Source organism: Schistocerca serialis, chromosome 4 (assembly GCF_023864345.2).
Source record: "Schistocerca serialis cubense isolate TAMUIC-IGC-003099 chromosome 4, iqSchSeri2.2, whole genome shotgun sequence".
Classification (NCBI taxonomy): Eukaryota; Metazoa; Arthropoda; class Insecta; order Orthoptera; family Acrididae; genus Schistocerca; species Schistocerca serialis.
The window spans coordinates 498086908-498108289 of NC_064641.1; the positions used below are offsets into that span (position 1 = coordinate 498086908).

General features: G+C 38.0%; 1 protein-coding gene across 1 annotated transcript in view; it reads right to left on the bottom strand.

Annotated features, from left to right (window-relative positions):
- LOC126475217 (mitochondrial dimethyladenosine transferase 1) overlaps positions 1-16506 on the bottom strand; it is a 43844-nt gene extending 27338 nt beyond the window's left edge. The window contains exon 1 of the mRNA XM_050102878.1: positions 16053-16506. Within this exon, the coding sequence (XP_049958835.1) occupies positions 16053-16358 (306 nt within the window). The 5' untranslated portion in view covers positions 16359-16506. The remainder of the gene's footprint in view (positions 1-16052) is intronic.
- Positions 16507-21382: the final 4876 nt, after the last annotated feature.

Here is a 21382-nt window from a genome sequence, read left to right on the forward strand (position 1 = left end):
GCCCGAAATTCATTTTAGGTTATTAGGTTATATTACATCTTTATTAATTTAAAAACTTCATAAATGCCATTAATAAATATAGACCTTAATCAGAAGCATATAGCTAAGGTAGAATATTCCAAATTTTTAGGTATGTCCATTGATGAGAGATTAAATTGGAAGAAACACATTGATGATCTGCTGAAACGTTTGAGTTCAGCTACTTATGCAATAAGGGTAATTGCAAATTTTGGTGATAAACATCTGAGTAAATTAGCTTACTATGCCTATTTTCACTCATTGCTTTCATATGGCATCATATTTTGGGGTAATTCATCACTGAGGAATAAAGTATTTATTGCACAAAAGCGTGTAATCAGAATAATAGCTGGAGTCCACCCAAGATCATCCTGCAGACATTTATTTAAGGATCTAGGGATATTCACAGTAGCTTCTCAGTATATATACTCTCTTATGAAATTTGTTATTAACAACCAAACCCAATTCAAAAGTAATAGCAGTGTGCATAACTACAATACTAGGAGAAAGGACGATCTTCACTATTCAAGATTAAATCTAACTTTGGCACAGAAAGGGGTGAATTATACTGGCACTAAAGTCTTTGGTCACTTACCAAATAGTATCAAAAGCCTGACAGATAACCAACAAGTATTTAAGAAGAAATTAAAAGAATTTCTGAATGACAACTCCTTCTACTCCATAGAGGAATTTTTAGATATAAATTAAGAAAAAAAAGAAAAAACAAAAATATTAAAAAAATAAAAATAAAGAAAAACAAAAAACAAAAAAAATTGTTTTATTAACTTAAGTATGTTGTTAAATTAACCTAATTATGTCATGTATTGGGAAATTCGACTCGTTCCACATCATTACGAAATATCGTATTCATGATCCATGGAACTAGTATTAATCTAATCTAATTTAACAGATTATTTTTTATACAAATTTTCACCACATAGTGACTGCAGTTTACATAGCCACAATGCAGTAACTGTGCTTTCATTAATAGTGTGGCACAAAATAAAACTATGTATTCTGCAAATCTACACAGCTGACATTATTATTGCTTGTATGAATGAATATTGATTGTCAACTGATATGGAAGGAAAGACACTGGCAAAGAGAATATCACCAGTATGTTATGCCCTTAGGCTTCTATCATAACTTTGTACAGCCAGTGGATAAACCAGGGTGATTGATACCACCTATTGGCTTTGACCAATGACGTCACACAAACAAAGCCCCAAGATCTAACATGAACATGATTTCAGGATGATGAAACAAAAAATTCTTAATAATAAATATTGAGGCTAATGATACTACTGCAAGAAAGTGGAGCTTTGAGATGGGGAGAAACTAACATCTAGTGTAACAACTGCAAAATCACATTATCGGTAAAGTATACAAAATGTAAGAATGAAACAAACAATAGTTTTAAAAAAGAAAAAAGTGCACAATAAGAGCCAAGAAACTGCGATTGGCGTCATAATCATAATTTGATCTATATAGCTCAACTTCAAAACCCAACACTACAACAAATGGTCAACAAGTATATTCAATACCAGTCATCGGCTTTGACTAGCAATGTAATGTTAACGACTGCTGTAGTGTTACTTTTTCGTGCATATATTGACAGTTTTCTTGTTAGTTATTGAAGCCAATGAATATAAAAGAAAAAATAGAAAAAAAGAACAGGTTGTTGTGGCAGATTGATCTGCCGCTTTGCCCGAGGTCTAGGTTTGATTGTAAGGTGGCAGTTTTGTTGTGAGTTGGCAAAGTCAATGAATGTAATATTGTAAAAACCTCGTCGAGGTGACAGAGTGATTTGAAGCCGAGGCCTCTGGAAATGTCTACAATAAATTATGTTACAATTGCCATATTGTTTATGGCATTTGTCGCATATTTCCTACATCACTGGTCAAAGCTGTCGACTCATATCAAACATTCCTCTACATCCCACTACAAAAAATTCAAAAACAAATGGCACCACAATATATAAGACCAATACGAACAGAAATATAGAAATATCATAAATATGTAACATTACAAAAAGCATAAAAGCGAGACCAGTAAAAAGGAACAAACTGCAAAAATTAACAAAAGGCAGTACCGGCATCATCAGGTAGGCTGGTAGTGGTACCACAAAACTGAAACTCACTCGCATACCTAATATTGAAAACCTAATCTCATCGATGTACGTAAAACTCCATGATAACTATCTAACACAATCCAACATAATCACCAACAAAAATTAACAACATAACCCAAAATTTCACAAAAAACTGCATTAACAGCAATTTTCATATACAAGAAACATGCAAATATGCAGGTGAATACACTTGCCATATATTAAACAACAACAACAAAATAAATAAATAAAATCATAAAAACATACTTACCAATGAAAGTCAGTTGATACACAAATATAGCAATCTACCGACAGGAAAAATAATGTATCATTATAGCAAGTCTAGAATTCTGATATCAGGAAACACTCTGGATAGAATACCATACATTGTCCCACTGACTCCACCACATATACTGGTCCCCTGGGCCCTAGATGCATCAACTTAGGTCACTCTCATACATTCTCTACAAACTCAACACTTCACATATTCGGCAAACTTTGCCATCGACACGTATCGTACAAATTCATTCGCTTGGCACCCGCAGCGCTAATTCGGATAACTTGGCTTGTCGTCGGCTGTTCTTGACATTATCGGGAGATTATAAATTGTTAAGTTTAAGTTCACAATCCTGTTCCCCTACTTTCATGAAATTTCGAAGATATACACATGTAATAAATACAAAATTTGTTTGTTTCATATATATGTTTATTTGCATCGTCTTCAGTACTTAGTATTTCTCTTTTATATGATATGCAGCAAAACAGTCTGCAAGATGCAGCGCAACTCCACAAAACTTGCACATTAAGTTTGTTGTTCTCCTTTTTTTGTTTTTGGAACATACATGGCAGTTTCTTCGTTTTCGTTTATCTGTTTCGGAAATAAGTATTAGTTGGTGTTGCTTTATGTGACCGGACAGTCTGTCAACTGGATCATGATGAGACGTACGCGATGTAGCGGCAACCTCAAAGCTTTGCTCAGAAGCAGGTGCATGGTCTTTTATCCACGAATCAGACACTTTCAATAAAAAATCGTGAAATCGGAGACTCTTGTGTTCTGTATTGAAATGTTGCCATGTACGGAATGCATTAAATAATGTGCAATTAAATAGGTACATGCAAACCTTTTGACCATTTTATAGTTTTTCTGTACATAGGGTAATAACTCAAATATTGTGAGTGTATGCTTTCCCGGCGTATACAGCTGGCGAAGAGTTCTCGGGCTTCCAGCCGGGTGGAAGCCCGAGAACTCTTCGCCAACTCAAATATTGGTCCACCCGGTCCACTCCTTTCATGTGTTTGTTGTAGTCTAACACACTTTCAGGTTTTTTTATTGTGTAATTGGTTTTTCTACATTTTCTTTGAGTGTCAGTCAAGGTAGCATTATGTATTGTAGAGATCATTTGTATCGTTTTAGTTTTCGAAGCTCTCCATACCTGTGTGAGTACTTCACCTTTCCATTGATGACAAGTTTCTAACACACTGACTTTTGCGCACTTTAATTTTTCCGGAAATCCTCTATTTTGCCGTATCGTACCACAAACTCGAATTTTCTTTTCAAGTAACTTCTCTGCAAGTTCTACACTGTTATAATAATTTTCCATGTAGAGGTGAAGCCACTTTCCATAAGAAGGCACCAATAGCTCCATCACTGTTTGTGCTAAAGACTGTCCAGTGCCTGAAGATATCTTGAATGAGGAAATGTATGCCGTACTCGAATCACACAGCATCCGAATGAGTATGCCATATTTCGTAATTTTCGATGGATTGTAAACATTAAAATTTAACCGTCCATGCCACGGTATCATTCCTTCATCAATTGAGATGTTTTGATTTAGATTAAAAGTTTGTTTAAACTTTTTTGGAAAAATAATCAATTACGAATTGCACTTTGAAAAGCCGGTCGGCATTATCCGGTTTACTGTTGTCAGAAAAATGTAAAAATGATAATATTTGTCTGAATCGGTTGTGGGCCATCGTTTTGCGAAATATCGGTGTGTCTATCAATGGATTCGTTGACCAATAATCATCGATCCTTTCTTTTTTCACAATTCCCCTAAGGATAGCAAGCCCAAACCATTTTCTAAGTTCGGATCCAGTAATGTTGACAAATTTGGCATTTTTGTTATCCAGTTTCCTTCTATTGCAATTCTGATTGTAGTATTTGTTGGTTTCGTTACTAATACATTCAAATAGATCGTTCCCAATATATAATTCTACGATATCCTCGACACTCTGTAAATCTTTGGAAAATATGTTTGGACCTGGAGATCTTTCAAATTTATTATTGATCCTCGGTAAATCAAAGTCTGACCACTGTGCACTGTCTTCTTCGTCTGATTCACCAGAATTTTTAGTTGGCAACCGTAGCGTTCGCCAAATTCTTCTTGGACATATTTCACTATCTTCCGATGATTCTACTTCACTTTCTTTTTTTTGGTATCCAATGTCTTCCTTCCAATCAGCCAAGTCGTTCGGAACGTCAGACAAGATGTCCGCGCATTCATCGTAATTAATCGTATCGCCTCTTTCGTCTGCCATGATGAAAGGTCAGAAGTACTTATAAAAACAAAAAAAAGCAAAAAACTTGTTGATGTATGTAACTTGTTACCTAAACAAAACACCAACAGAATGCAAAAGATACTAAAGTGCTGTCTCTGGCCACCGCACGATACTATGCTCACGACACCACTGTGGTGTCGCCGGCCACTGAGCAATACTATGGAGTATGCACACGACATCACTGTGGTGTCGCCGGCCGTTGACCGCTATTTCGCACACGACACCACTGGGGGTAATGCAGGAGTAGGTTCAATAATGAATAAAAAATAGGAATGCAGGTAAGCTACTACAAACTGCATAGTGAATGCATTATTGTGACCAAGATAGACACGAAGCCCACGCCTACTACAGTAGTACAAGTTTATATGCCAACCAGCTCTGCAGATGACGAAGAAATTGAAGAAATGTATGATGAAATAAAAGAAATTATTCAGATAATGAAGGGAGACGAAAATTTAATAGTCATGGGTGACTAGAATTCGGTAGTAGGAAAAGGGAGAGAAAGAAACATAGTAGGTGAATATGGATTGGGGCTAAGAAATGAAAGAGGAAGCCACCTGGTAGAATTTTGCACAGAGCATAACTTAATCATAGCTAACACTTGGTTCAAGAATCATAAAAGAAGGTTGTATACATGGAAAAAGCCTGGAGATACTGACAGATTTCAGATATATTATATAATGGTAAGACAGAGATTTAGGAACAAGGTTTTAAATTGTAAGACATTTCCAGGGGCAGATGTGGACTCTGACCACAATCTATTGGTTATGAACTGTAGATTAAAACTGAAGAAACTGCAAAAAGGTAGGAATTTAAGGAGATGGAACCTGGATAAACTGACTAAACCAGAGGTTGTAGAGAGTTTCAGGGAGAGCGTAAGGGAACAAATGGCAGGAATGGGGGGAAGAAATACAGTAGAAGAAGAATGAGTAGCTTTGTGGGATGAAGTAGTGAAGGCAGCAGAGGATCAAGTAGGTAAAAAGACAAGGGCTAGTAGAAATCCTTGGGTAACAGAAGAAATATTGAATTTAATTGATGAAAGGAGAAAATATAAAAATGCGGTAAATGAAGCACGCAAAAAGGAATACAAACGTCTCAAAAATGAGATCGACAGGAAATGCAAAATGGCTAAGAAGGGATGGTTAAAGGATAAATGTTAGGATGTAGAGGCTTATCTCACTAGGGGTAAGATAGATACTGCCTACAGGAAAATTAAACAGAGCTATGGAGAAAAGAGAACCACTTGTATGAACATCAAGAGCTCAGAATGAAACTCAGTTCTAAGCAAAGAAGGGAAAGCAGAAAGGTGGAAGGAGTATATAGATGGTCTATACAAGGGCGATGTACTTGAGGACAATATTATGGAAATGGAAGAGGATGTAGATGAAGATGAAATGGGAGATATGATACTGCGTGAGGAGCTTGACAGAGCACTGAAAGACCCGAGTCGAAACAAGGCCCCGGGACTAGACAACATTCCATTAGAACTACCGACGGCCTTGGGAGAGCCAGTCCTGACAAAACTCTACCATCTGGTGAGCAAGATGTATGAGACAGGCGGAATACCCTCAGACTTCAAGAAGAATATAATAATTCCAATCCCAAAGAAAGCAGGTGTTGACAGATGTGAAAATTACCGAACTATCAGTTTAATAAGTCACGGCTGCAAAATACTAACACGAATTCTTTACAGACAAACGGAAAAACTAGTAGAAGCCGACCTTGGGGAAGATCAGTTTGGATTCCGTAGAAATATTGGAACACGTGAGGCAATACTGACCCTACAGCTTATCTTAGAAGCTAGATTAAGGAAAGGCAAACCTACGTTTCTAGCATTTGTAGACTTAGAGAAAGCTTTTGACAATGTTGACTGGAATACTCTCTTTCAAATTCTGAAGGTGACAGGGGTAAAATATAGGGAGTGAAAGGCTATTTACAATTTGTATGGAAACCAAATGGCAGTTATAAGAGTTGAGGGGCATGGAAGGGAAGCAGTGGTTGGGAAGGGAGTGAGACAGGGTTGTAGCCTCTCCCCAATGTTATTCAATCTGTATATTGAGCAAGCAGTGAAGGAAACAAAAGAAAAATTCAGAGTACGTATTAAAATCCATGGAGAAGAAATAAAAACTTTGAGGTTCGCCGATGACACTGTAATTCTGTCAGAGACAGCAAAGGACTTGGAAGAGCAGTTGAACGGAATGGATTGTGTCTTGAAGGGAGGATATAAGATGAACATCAACAAAAGCAAAACGAGGATAATGGAATGTAGTCGAATTAAGTATGGTGATGTTGAGGGTATTAGATTAGGAAATGAGACACTTAAAGTAGTAGATGAGTTTTGCTATTTGGGGAGCAAAATAACTGATGATGGTCGAAGTAGAGAGGATGTAAAATGTAGACTGCAATGGCAACGAAAGAGTTTCTGAAGTAGAGAAATTTGTTAACATCGATAATAGATTTAAGTGTCAGGAAGTCGATTCTGAAAGTATTTGTATGGAGTGCAGCCACGTATGGAAGTGAAACATGGACGATAAATAGTTTGGACAAGAAGAGAATAGAAGCTTTCGAAATGTGGTGCTACAGAAGAATGCTTAAGATTAGATGGGTAGATCACGTAACTAATGAGGAGGTGTTGAATAGGATTGGGGAGAAGAGAAGTTTGTGGCACAACTTGACTAGAAGAAGTGATCGGTTGGTAGGACATGTTCTGAGGCATCAAGGGATCACCAATTTAGTATTGGAGGGCAGCGTGGATGGTAAAAACCGTAGAGGGAGACCAAGAGATGAATACACTAAGCAGATTCAGAAGGATGTAGGTTGCAGTAGGTACTGGGAGATGAAGACGCTTGCACAGGATAGAGTAGCATGGAGAGCTGCATCAAACCAGTCTCAGGACTGAAGACCACAACAACATGTTTGAATGTGTTGTGTTTTTGTATTTGATAATGTGCTCTGGTTGTGGACATGCTGCATTTAATGTGTGGCATCAGGTTCATTACAGTTTTGGTTGCCACCATGCTAACAACATGGTTTTGAGTTTAGGAAGCTGGTGCAGCAACAGCGGTTGTGAAATGATTTTCATTGAGTTATACTTTTTCTTTTTGTTAAGTGATTAGTTTGGTGTTTGCTGTGCAGCAAGAAGTCTAACTTTTTATGGCTTTTTTGTTACATATGGATACACAGTAAAGTTCATGAGTTAATCATTACATTCGGAGATGGGCGGTGATATGGTCTGACATACAATTTCTGCAGATGTTCGGTCTTACTTCTGAATATGTGAGGTGTCACATTTTGGCAACATGAGGTCGATATGAGTTCTGGTGGCTCAAACTAGGGACACATATGTGGTATTATTGGCTTTGTGGGTTGTACTTTATGGTAGGTCAGTTGTGTTTTAACTGATGTAGTGAATAAGGGGTATTTAGGTTTTTGAGTTGTTGGAGCTTTGGTTCCACTTTTCGGAGTTGTGGGTGTTGGTTTTTTGGTACTCATAGCTGCAGTTCAGCTATACAGCTCAAAGGAAATGTCCGATTCATGTGGTAAAAACCATAGAGGGAGACCAAGAGATGAATACACAAAGCAGATTCAGAAGGATGTAGGTTGCAGTAGGTACTGGGAGATGAAGACGCTTGCACAGGATAGAGTAGCATGGAGAGCTGCATCAAACCAGTCTCAGGACTGTTTGGTGTAGTGGAAAGCTGCAATTTAAATTTTTTGTCTATCATTTGTTTTGGGATGGTGCGGTGTTATTTTATTGTTGTATTGTTAGCTTGTCCCCACACTAAACCCCAAATTTTCCATGGTTGTCCTGTTAGTTTCATTTTATTTTTGTAGTGATAAGTTTTTGTGTCTTTTTTTATTATTTTTGGCCCATGTATGTAGTGACATCATTGTCGTCATTTCGTATGCTGCTTGCACAATACTGATGATGTCATGGGTCAAAGCAGATGGGTACAATCTGATGTTTCTGTAAGGCTAAATTCCAATAAATAAAGTAGTAGTCAGCTTCACTGTTAAGAACTGATTAAAAATAAGAACATCTACCATAATGTTGTGCATATGAGAAAAATAATAAGCAAGCCCTAAGTAACAAGTAGTTATATTTGCGGTCATGTAGCAGAAGACAATTCAGATTTACATTTACCAAGGACACACAAAATAAAAATTCAAAACAGAATTTTCCATCAGCAATTAAAATTGTGTAATAAACTGTTAGAGGATACAGAAGAAAGATCAGAATACTTTTATTTAAAAGGGCAATCAAGATGTATCTCTTAGATAACAGACAGAATACAATTAAGTATTCATCAGAAATCTAGGTGTTAACACAAATGTAACAATTAAAATACCCTTATGATACAATATATGCCCACACTGTACCACTTTTTACAAGAAAATATACACCCAAAACATGTTACGCATTACAGTAATGTCTCACCATCTTCTTATGCTCAGCATCTTATTCATCATGGAGGGATGCTGACACAGTTTTTCAGAGAAGTTGAAGCGAAAACATGGAGATTGAACACAGGAGTAATAGCACGGTCTTGGTCCTGAAATCATCTGCAAGTGTGTATGGTGTGAACAGTAGTAAGTGTAGAAAGACATGAACAGTGTGCCATTATTTTTCATGTTTTTATGCTTAAATTGCAAGTACGTAGAAACAAAAGAGCATTGTATAATCTAATGAGCTACAACACAGCAGTTAAGACACTTGCATCAAATTTTGGGGAACGAAGGTTCATGCACTGCCCAGTCATCAGGATTTGGTTTTCCCATGCTTTTCTTAAAAAACTTCAGGCAAATCCTTGAATGGTCGTGTTTTTCTGTGTATTTATCTGATAAATCCTATACCATTGTATAAACAATTTCTGGGTGAATGATGTAGTCTACTGTACTAAATGTCTAATTAAAACTGAACCAAGTCAATCGGTGGAACTTGAAAGCAGGGTAACACATCCATTCACCTATTCACTTCCATGTCACTAGATCCCATTACAAATGATAACATAAGTACTCATTAGAAACTGCAAAAGAATTACAATTAAAGAGATGTAAACTATTTGCACTTACTTGGGCCAAATTTAACATAGTAAAATTGACTTCAGTGCAACACTGACACCTATCAAAGAACAGCAACTGTCAACATTCCCTTACAACTGATGCCTATTACAATAAGTAATGCTGTTTTTGATTTGCAGTGCTAGGACCTATCTAATCAATGTGGGTACCGCAGTGTTTTCTATTTTATTTTAAACCAATATGATCAGCAATTTCTTTCTTTCTGTTCAATAGCATGTTGCTGAATATCTTTACCTCAACATACCCCCAACACAAAATAAGGAGACAGTATCTACATGAAAATCATTATTTTGTCTTGTACTGGCTATTATTGGCAGGGTCATTCCACATCAAATCATCCAGGAATTTAAGGAAATGACACCCTTCATCACACAAATCCTTGAAATTTCCAAAATATACATGTTGCAGGTCAACTACTTTTTCACTTACGATAAAAAGAAGTTGTATAGATTCAGGAATTCAGGCTTGCATAGATGAGCTCCTTTATAATTTAAAAATGCAATAGTTCCTACAGTTTTTGCAGTGGAAGCTTGAATTATTTTTTTTAGCGGAAGAGGACAGTTTATATTTTTATAGTCTTGCTTCTTGTAGTGAATATCCATCATCTACATCTAAGAAAAAATTGTAAATAATTTCTTTTAAACAAAATCCATAAACGGGCACTACAATTTTTAAGGTATTGCTCCCTCATAGATACCTTTGAAAAATTTACAATATTATTATAAATATTCATCACATCACATAAAAAGCATCAGTTTGTAGAAATAATGGGAAGTGTGAAAAACAACATTACTGTAAAAGAAATATTGAAGTTGCTAATTTATGACTACCACGTCACCACTAAATTGCTGAACTTGGCTACACTGGAGTTTCCTACAAACAAATCATATCTGGGAACACTATTTTGTCATTACATGTATTGCATCATCCAGTTCCTTTGTTTTGAGTTGTGTGTTCACTGAGCACGCAGTTCTGAGCTCTTGTACTTAGTTGTACCCAGAGTCAATTATTGGTTAAAAATTCAGTAGTTTCAGTTTTTAACTATTCATTCCAAAACAAAAGTGTCCCCTAATGTTACAATAATAATGTGATTGTAATGAAACAATGGGATAGAATGGTTTTTCATTATTTAATCACTTTTTAGGTTACGCCAATCATCTTTTTATTTACGACAAATATTGGTTTTATGACTGAAGCATTAGTACAAGTAGGCAGTGTTTTCTTGGACAGCATCTACATCTACATCTACATCTACATTTATACTCCGCAAGCCACCCAACGGTGTGTGGCGGAGGGCACTTTACGTGCCACTGTCATTACCTCCCTTTCCTGTTCCAGTCGCGTATGGTTCGCGGGAAGAACGACTGTCTGAAAGCCTCCGTGCACGCTCTAATCTCTCTAATTTTACATTCATGATCTCCTCGGGAGGTATAAGTAGGAGGAAGCAATATATTCGATACCTCATCCAGAAACGCACCCTCTTGAAACCTGGCGAGCAAGCTACACCTATTCACTTCCATGTCACTAGATCCCATTACAAATGTTAACATAAGTACTCATTAGAAACTGCAAAAGAATTACAATTAAAGAGATGTAAACTATTTGCACTTACTTGGGCCAAATTTAACATAGTGTGTGTATTTACCACCAAAACGTTAAATTGCTTCCAAATTCCATATCTATTAAAGAAAAATACAAGGATCTAACGAAAATAATAACATGCGATATAAATAACCGAGCCTGTATGCTTTGTCTGTGTGAAAAATGCCCTACCAGTTCATTGCTTCAAACCCACTTAGAAAATGAAATAGAAGACTATGATCCTGATGAGATAGTTCACTCAGTCAATGGGTACCAACTGATAGAATGACTAAGTGTTCACATAACTTCTCTATCAGAGAATTCTGTGACACACTAATTAAGAAAACTGAAAAACTTACTCCACACTCTTATTTCTCAGTCACAATCTGATTATCTGAAAATGAAGAAGGAACAATAGCAGCTGCACTCTTCATACTGTCTACATATATTTAAAAAAAAGGACAAACACTTGCATGCAAAAAGTGTTTGTACTGTCTTTGATGATCTAGAACATGATGTTGCCTTGGTGTACCAGACTCAGAAGACTGTATTGAATTTTTTTAAGTATGAACTCCCAGAAATTCATCTTGTGTATGTTGAATATTTCAGTGATGGTGGTGCTGCACAATATAAAAATTGTAAGAATTTCAGAAACATCTGCTACCATGAACACAACTTCAACATAAAGTGCAGCTGGTCCTGTTTTGCTACCAGCCATGGCAAATCTCCCTGTGATGCTATTGGTGGCACTGCTAAAAAACCTATCACAAAAACAAGTTTGCAAGGAGTTATAATGATCAAATATTAACAGCTTCACAGGTATTCGAATTCCGTTGCGAGAACCTGCAAGGCATTTCAGTTCTCTCTGTTTCAAAAGATGAAATGGTACAAGTCAGACATTATCTTTCTCAGCACTTCACAAGTGCAAAAACAATTCCTGGAACACGATCTATGCATCACATTGTCCCAATATCGCCAACCAAAACTGGAGCAAATAGGCTGAGCTGTGATATGGATTTTAGTATCATGCAGTATTTCTCAGATCCATTTCCTCCACTAATGCCAGAATGCACTGTGCAGCCAAACTGCATTCTTGATATTTGGGAATTGTTGAGAAGGTGAATTGTAAAGGAGATGTCACAGTAAGTTTCATGCATCCTCATGGTCCATACTCGTCCTTCTATTAGCCTGATAATGATTGTGATGTTTCTTTCTCTCATTTTCTGTGTGAAGTTGATATCACCACAGCAACAGGCCATACTAATTCTCTGAGAAAAGAGTCCTCAATGTCGGTGGAAGAAAAGTGGTTCTCACACAAACAATATTATCTAAGCATTAAACTGTCTTGTCACAAGTATAGTTTCGAATCAATTTGAATGCAGATTGCAGCACCAGCATTTTGTGCAGTGTTGACAATATAGGGTTCTGTCAAGAAGCATGGGACTTCACTTCCCCAGTGCCATTCATTTCTCAATGCTTTCCAAGGGGGGCGGGGGGGGGGGGGCAATTGTCCAAAATATGTTTTCTAATTTAACAATAAAATTAATTTACAAAAAATTAATTGGACAATTCTAACATGTTTTCAGAAACTAAATGTCCAAAAGGATATTCAGGGAAAAAGCTGTCAGCTTACCATTTTTTGTTTAAAAATTGCAACCAATTTTCAAATATTTACAGCTGACTTTGAAGTAATGCATTGCATCACACTTTCAGCAATTACTACCAAAAGAATACAGTACAGAACAAGATAATTGGTGTCATGGCTTGTATGACTGGACATGGAATGACCTGGCAGTACAAACACATGTAGTATAAATGTACTTGCAAGAGTGTCTAGAAATTCCAATATTTTTGAAAACAATTAGTTACAAGATGTATTTAATCAATTTTACACAGTACTGCTTGATTTTGTTGAATCAGTCCTTTTTTTAGCTTAGTGGTCTATTGGCTCAAAAGTCTGTTCCATGCAACGACACAAAGTGAAAGTATGCAAAAGAAGATATAAAACTTTTCTTCAAGTCAAAACTACTTGTGATAATGTGCTTCTAGATACAAGTAGGTCATTCAGGGCTTCTTGGTCATTTTATACACATCTTGGGTCCATTTTGGTTTGTTACCCAGCTTAACACTGATAAACTTCACTGTAGTTTACTTCATGAAGGGCTGCTGTTGTTTTTTGTTGTTGTTGTGGTCTTCAGCCCTGAGACTGGTTTGATGCAGCTCTCCATGATACTCTATCCTGTGCAAGCTGCTTCACCTCCCAGTATGTACTGCAGCCTACATCCTTCTGAATCGGCTTAGTGTATTCATCTCTTGGTCTCCCTCTACAATTTTCACCCTCCACGCTGCCCTCCAATACTAAATTGGTGATCCCTTGATGCCTCAGAACATGTCCTACCAACCGACCCCTTCTACTTGTCAAGATGTGCCACACACTCCTCTTCTCCCCAATTCTATTCAATACCTCCTCATTACTTATGTGGTCTACCCATCTAATCTTCAGCATTCTCCTGTAGCACCACATTTCAAAATCTATTCTCTTCTTGTCCGAACTATTTATTGTCCACGTTTCACTTCCATACATGGCTACACTCCATACAAATACTCTCTTGGAATTATTATATTCTTCTTGAAGTCTGAGGGTATTTCGCCTGTCTCATAAATTTTGCTCTCCAGATGGTAGAGTTTTGTCAGGACTGGCTCTCCCAAGAGAGTATTCCAGTCAAAACTGTAAAAAGCTTTCTCTAAGTTTACAAATACTATAAACGTAGGTTTGCCTATTCTTAATCTAGCTTCTAAGATAAGTAGTTCTAATGGAATGTTGTCTACACCCGGGGCCTTGTTTCGACTTGGGTCTTTCAGTGCTCTGTCAAACTCTTCACGAAGTATCATATCTCCCATTTCATCTACACCTACAGCCTCTTCCTTTTCCATAATATTGCCCTCAAGTACATCGCCCTTGTATAGACCCTCTATATACTCCTTCCACCCTTCTGCTTTCCCTTCTTTGCCTAGATCTGGCTTCCCACCTGAGCTTTTCATATTCATACAATTGGTTCCCTTTTCTCCAAAGGTCTCTCTAATTTTCCTGCAGGCAGTACCTATCTTACCCTTAGTGAGATAAGCCTCTACATCCTTACATTTGTCCTCTAGCCATCCCTGCTTAACCATTTTGCACGTTCTGCCAATCTCATTTTTGAGACATTTGTATTCCTTTTTGCCTCCTTCATTTACTGCATTTTTATTTTTCTATTTCCATCAATTAAATGCAATATTTCTTCTGTCACCCAAGGATTTCTACTAGTCCATCTTTTTACCTACTTGATCCTCTGCTGCCTTCACTACTTCATCCCTCAAAGCTACCCATTCTTCTTCTACTGTTTTACTTTCTCCCATTCTTGCCAATTGTTCCCTTATGCTCTCCCTGAAACTCTGTACAACCCCTGGTCTAGTCAGTTTATCCAGGTCCCATCTCCTTAAATTCCCACCTTTTTGCAGTTTCTTCAGTTCATAACCAATAGATTGTGGTCAGAGTCCACATCTGCCTCTGGAAATGTCTTACAATTTAAAACCTAGTTCCTAAATCTCTATCTTACCATTATATAATCTATCTGAAATCTGTCAGTATCTCCAGGCTTCTTTCATGTATACAACCTTCTTTTATGATTCTTGAACCCAAGTATTAGCTATGATTAGCCTAAGTTATGCTCTGTGCAAAATTCTACCAGGCAGGGTCTTCTTTCATTTCTTACCCCCAATCTATATTCACATACTACGTTTGCTTCTCTCCCTTTTCCTACTACCGAATTCCAGTCACCCATGACTATTAAAATTTCGTCTCCATTCAGTATATGAATAATTTAAAATTTTATCTCATCATACATTTCTTCAATTTCTTCATCATCATGTATGGCCATTAATGCCAATTCCTGATCAGTAACAACATATCACCTTTGCTTATTTCAAACGTTCTAGGCATACAGACACAAAATTAACTACACAAACATTGTTTTTTGCCTTGTTTCATACTTTTATTGTTGTTGCACAACCTAGGTTGAAAATGGGCCTATACTCCAAAACCTAGGTTTTGCAGTAATGTTAATCATAAAATTGTGCAACAAGACCAAAACAGTGTGTGTTTAGTTAATTTACAATGTTTAACCAAGAACCCACAGTTGATTAAATTAAAGAGACAAAATTTTTGTTTTTAACAACTCTGGGTTTGCTTAGCTGTCACAGGGCTGCATCAGGTATATGGTTGACTTCGGACCAACGATTAGTACGATGAATTTAAAAATAATATTAAAAAACAATTCCTCTACATTAATTTCTAATCAACACATCCATATATAATTGGCTCAATGTAGCCTACGTGAAAATATCCATGTGTAGCTTCATTTACTTACAAAATCTCATGTAAGTTGTCAATTACGGATTTTTCTTCAAGGTTAGAAATACATATGACAGAACAGTCTGGACAGAGTGCTACAAACCCTGCGTTGATCAGACGAGGAGCAAACTATTAGCAATGAACTTAATTACAGCTGGGTGCTCATCTTTGTAGTTGAAGTGAGCACATTTTACTTTTAATTCGAAATTCGTTTCAATTCCAAGTTTATACCTATTTCATTGATCCTTGCGAACAAACAATACTTTAGTACAGTATTTTGTTGAATGAACCAGTGAAAGTAACTTCACTTACCTCTAGTGATGGACCAAATCTTCTGTCTTTTTCAATCACCACGACCCTCTCAGGACCTCTGTTAATAATTGATCGCGTTATTCCTCCAGGACCTGGCCCAATCTCACACACATGACCATTCTTTATTCTTCCAGCGGCACGTACAATTTTATCAGTCAATCGCTGGTCCATTAAAAAATTCTGAGACAGTTGCCTTATTGCTCTTAGACGATACAGTCTCAATAAATCTCTTATGGTCGGTAGTGGAGGTAAACGATACAATTCCGTAGCAGTCTTAGGAAGGGAGCTTGAAATCACGGCAGTCATCTTTCAGTTTATGAACTTCCCTACAGATATTTCACAAGCGACCACTACCAGGATTTACAATGAGTTACTGGCTGATTTTCTTTGGTTCCTCAAAATCATCCAAAAAGGTTTCTTGCTTCACGGAATACATAGAATAAAAGTAGATTCCTGTTACTGCTGCACCAAGTATTCCAGCTGTAATAAGATTATTTCTTCTTGTCTTCTGCAGTTTTTGAACTCTTTCTAGATTTTGATTTTCTATTAGTTTCATATACTCTGCCATTGACTTGGAAATAAATTCCTTGTTCTTGGGATCCTGCTTATTTTCCATAACTACGCACTGGAAGATATTTAACGATGCGTGTACCTCTACTGTTGCGAAACTCGAGACTAGTACTTCTCCTTCAGGGAGAGATTTTATTCGACAAACATTTCACAGAATACAGTAAGCTTGACATAACACACATTAATTACAAAACTATCTACTGTTTAACACAAACTCGCACCGGTGCAGCACAACCAAATTCTCACTTCACAGCTGGTGTAATCCAGTGTTGCCAACTCACAGCAAAGCAATAAGCTAAATGTGTCTACAAAACAAAAGAAAGCAAAAAGCTGAAATAAAACAAGGTGTGTTACTACGCTATTTTATTTTTGCAATAATTATACTGTGTAACAGACTAGCTTGACTTTATATTTTCTTAATTTGGGAATCTGCTGGGCATGGTCGAAACACAAACAATTAACTGTGAACGTATGACATTATTTGAATTAGATATACTTAATAATACGGAAACAATAGACTTGCATTTTTAAAAGTTCAGAACAGATGATATGCATCACTACACATGTTAACTGAAACATTAATTTGTATCCACTTTGTATTGCTTCATCCAAATCATCTGTGGGAATGTAGTGAAGTCGGGGCTAAAGCAACGCCACCTAGGTGGCGTCGGCTAAAGGCCCGGCCAAACTCAACGATCTATCGCGCAAATGTCTGCGCACATGACATCGCGCAGATAAACCTATGCGTCTGAACAGATTTCCGCAGCTATAAGATGTCCCAAAACCTGAAAACTGGAGTTGGAGGTTTGAGCGAAATTGTTCAAATCTGTGGGTTCAAATCACATCTGCTCATACAAGTTGGACCGCGTTGACAGTAGATCGCCGCAAACCTGGCGCGTAAACGTATTTGAATCAGGCACTGTTTCAAGGTCTTTCATTATCAGCTTAAAACAATATTCTGACTGTAGTCTTCTTTCGAACAAATCGGGTTTCTTTCTACGCTAACTAATTCTAGTGTTTCTCGTCTGTGTGTGCATAGTGAGTTTTAAAATGACAGTGGTCTAGACAACTCATTGCTGAATTTATCGAAATGTATAGTATTCGATCTGTCGTTGTTTGATTGCTGTCATACTTTTACTCAGTACTGTCCCATGACGTAGTCTTATGAAATAACGTAGGGAAAAAAAGCAGTCCCCATCTGTTCGAAAGAAGAGTACGATACAGTCAGAATATTGTTTTAAGCTGATAATGCAATATCTTGAAACAGTACCTTCAGGGACATAGGGGCAACTACAATTGTTTTACTTCCTAATGTAATATGTGGTTCATAACAAGAGTAAAGCAGGCAAGAAGGAATGCAAACGTCTCAAAAATGAGATCGACAGAAAGTGCAAAATGGTTAAGCAGGGATGGCTAGAGGACAAATGTAAGGATGGAGAGGCATATATCACTAGGGGTAAGGTAGATACTGCCTGCAGGAATATTACAGAGACCTTTGGAGAAAAGGGAACCACTTGTACGAATATCAAAAGCTCAGGTGGGAAGCCAGATCTAGGCAAAGAAGGGAAAGCAGAAGGGTGGAAGGAGTATATAGAGGGTCTATACAAGGGCGATGTACTTCAGGGCAATATTATGGAAAAGGAAGAGGCTGTAGGTGTAGATGAAATGGGAGATATGTTACTGCGTGAAGGATTTCACAGAGCACTGAAAGACCGAAGTCGAAACAAGGCCCCGGAGCAGACAACTTTCCATTAGAACTACTGATAGCCTTGGGCGCCAGGCCTGCAAAACTCTACCATCTGGTGAGCAAGATGTATGAGACAGGCGAAATATCCTCAGATTTCAAGAAGAATACGATAATTTCAATATCAAAAAAATGGTTCACATGGCTCTGAGCACCATGGGACTTAACATCTGAGGTCATCAGTCCCCTAGAACTCACAACTACTTAAACCTAACTAACCTAAGGACATCACACATCCATGCCCGAGGCAGGATTCGAACCTGCAGCCGTAGCGGTCGCGCGGTTCCAGATGTAGCGCCTAGACCCGCTCGGCCACCCTGGCCGGCCCAATACCAAAGAATGCAAGTGTTGACAGGTGTGAAAATTACCAAACTATTAGCTTAATAAGCCACGGCTGCAAAACAGTGACACGAATTCCTTACAGACGAATGGAAAAACTGGTGGAAGCCGACCTCGGGGAAGATCAGTTCTGATTCTGTAGAAGTGTTGGAACACGTGAGGCAATACTGACCCTACGACTTGTCTTAGAAGATAGGTTAAGGAAAGACAAACCTACGTTTCTAGCATTTGTAGACTAAGAGAAAACTTTTGACAGTGTTGATTGGAATACTCTCTTTCAAATTCTGAAGGTGGCAGGGGAAAAATACAGGGAGCGAAAGGCTATTTACAATTTGTACAGGAACCAGATGGCAGTTATAAAAGTCGAGGGGCATGAAAAGGAAGCATTGGTTGGGAAGGGTTGGAGCCTCTCCCCGATGTTATTCTATCTTTATATTGAATAAGCAGTAAAGAAACAAAAGAAAAATTTGGAGTATGAATTAAAATAAAAACTTTGAGGTTTGCCGATGACATTGTAATTCTGTCAAAGGCAGCAAAGGAGTGGAAGAGCAGTTGAACGGAATGGACAGTGTCTTGAAAGGTGATTATAAGATGGACATCAACAAAAGCAAAACGAGGATAATGGAATGTAGTCTAATAAAATCGGGTGATGCCGAGTTAATTAAATTAGGAAATGAGACACTTAAGGTACTAGGTAAGTTTTGCTATTTGGGGAGCAAACTAACTGATGATGGTCGAAGTAGAGAGGATATAAAAGGTAGACTGGCAATGGCAAGGAAAGCGTTCCTGAAGAAGAGGAATTTGTTAACACCGAGTATAGATTTAAGTGTCAGGAAGTCTTTTCTAAAAGTATTTGTATGGAGTGTAGCCTTGTATGGATGTGAAACGTGGACGATAAATAGTTTAGACAAAAAGAGAATAGAAGCTTTCCAAATGTGGTGCTACAGAAGAATGCTGAAGATTAGATGGGTAGATTACGTAACTAATGAGGAGGTACTTAATAGAATTGGGGAGAAGCGGAATTTGTTGGACGACATGGCTAGCGGAAGGGATTGTTTGTTAGGACACGTTCTGGGGCATCAAGATATCACCAATTTAGTATTGGAGGGCAGCGTGGAGGGTAAAAATCGTAGAGGGTGGCCAAGAGTTGAATACACTAAGCAGATTCTGAAGGATGTAGGGTGCAGTAGTTACTTGGAGATGAAGAAGCTTGCATGGGATATCATGGAGATCTGCATCAAACCAGTCTCTGGATTGAAGACCACAACAACAAGAGTGATTTAGAAATGACCTGTAGAATTCACTGCCTCTATACTAGATGTAAAATATTGCTTAGTGGAGGCTAGGACAGGTTCCAGTCCAATAAATGAAGCAATCGACCCTGTCCTGGCCAGTCTATCAATTGCTTCATTACCATTAATTCCTGAGTGACTGGGGATTCACATCAGATTTATCCTGTTGCTGTTCCGTAGTCTTCTAAGGGCTTCAACGCTTTCTGGAACGATCTTTGACTTCGATGCAGAGGCTGATAAAGATTTCAGAGCTCTTGGGCTGATTGAATGAATATAGATGGTACGATCCTTATAACTCTTACCGCAAATTCTCCTCCACACACACACTCACACAAACACACACACTGATAGTGAATATTTCTACCTGGAATACACTGGACAGCTCCTGCAGAGAGACTGCTCTCTTTAGTCTAGGCTGTACTCCATATACCCCGGCCCCAGCGCCATCATCTGCTTTCGACACGTCAGTAAACCAGACTATGCCTCTTGAACGGTGTCGTGGTTCATTCTTCCGCTGCTCTCTTCTCCAAATTGTTAAGCTGAAAGGTTTATTGAAGCAGCTAGAAATTATTGTACGGTCTGCCTGCATTTCCCCGACCATTTCTATATTTACACATTCATTATATTGGTGTGAGATTCTGGATATCGTAAGTGAAGTCAGTTATTTCACGCTTTTAACCTAAATGCGCCTGCCGCTCCTCCGTTGTAACCCAAAGGTGTAATGGCGAATGTCCACCAAGATTTCCACCCCATCAGTGGGTGTGTTGCTATTATGGCTAAGAAGGAAAATCTCTGCTAATCGTCGAATTCCTCGCAGCACGCATCTCGTGGTCGTGCGGTAGCGTTCTCGCTTCCCACGCCCGGGTTCCCGGGTTCGATTCCCGGCGGAGTCAGGGATTTTCTCTGCCTCGTGATGGCTGGGTGTTGTGTGCTGTCCTTAGGTTAGTTAGGTTTAGGTAGTTCTGAGTTCTAGGGGACTTATGACCACAGCAGTTGAGTCCCATAGTGCTCAGAGCCATTAATTTCAACATTACCACCTACCCTGCTAGCGCTCATAACTGAAATTTTTGGCTTGGACATATATTCTTTATTTCAGGGGTCCTTGGTGGTTTTGGAGACACGATTATCCCTAAATACTTCACTACCCTCTCTATTGGTGAAGTTTCATTGAAGAGCTTGAGCTTCCAGCGCTTGTGCTAGGTAATGTATGACCCTAATGTAAACAAACTGCTCACTTCTGCTCTTAACTAAGTTTACCCAAGTCTGATTTATGACAATGTTTTTAACCTAATCTTAACGAATATGACCCCCAGTTGCCATCACCCCTCTACGATAAGTCCACTAACGTTTATGCAAGTCTAATCTTAATAACTTCAGTTTATTAG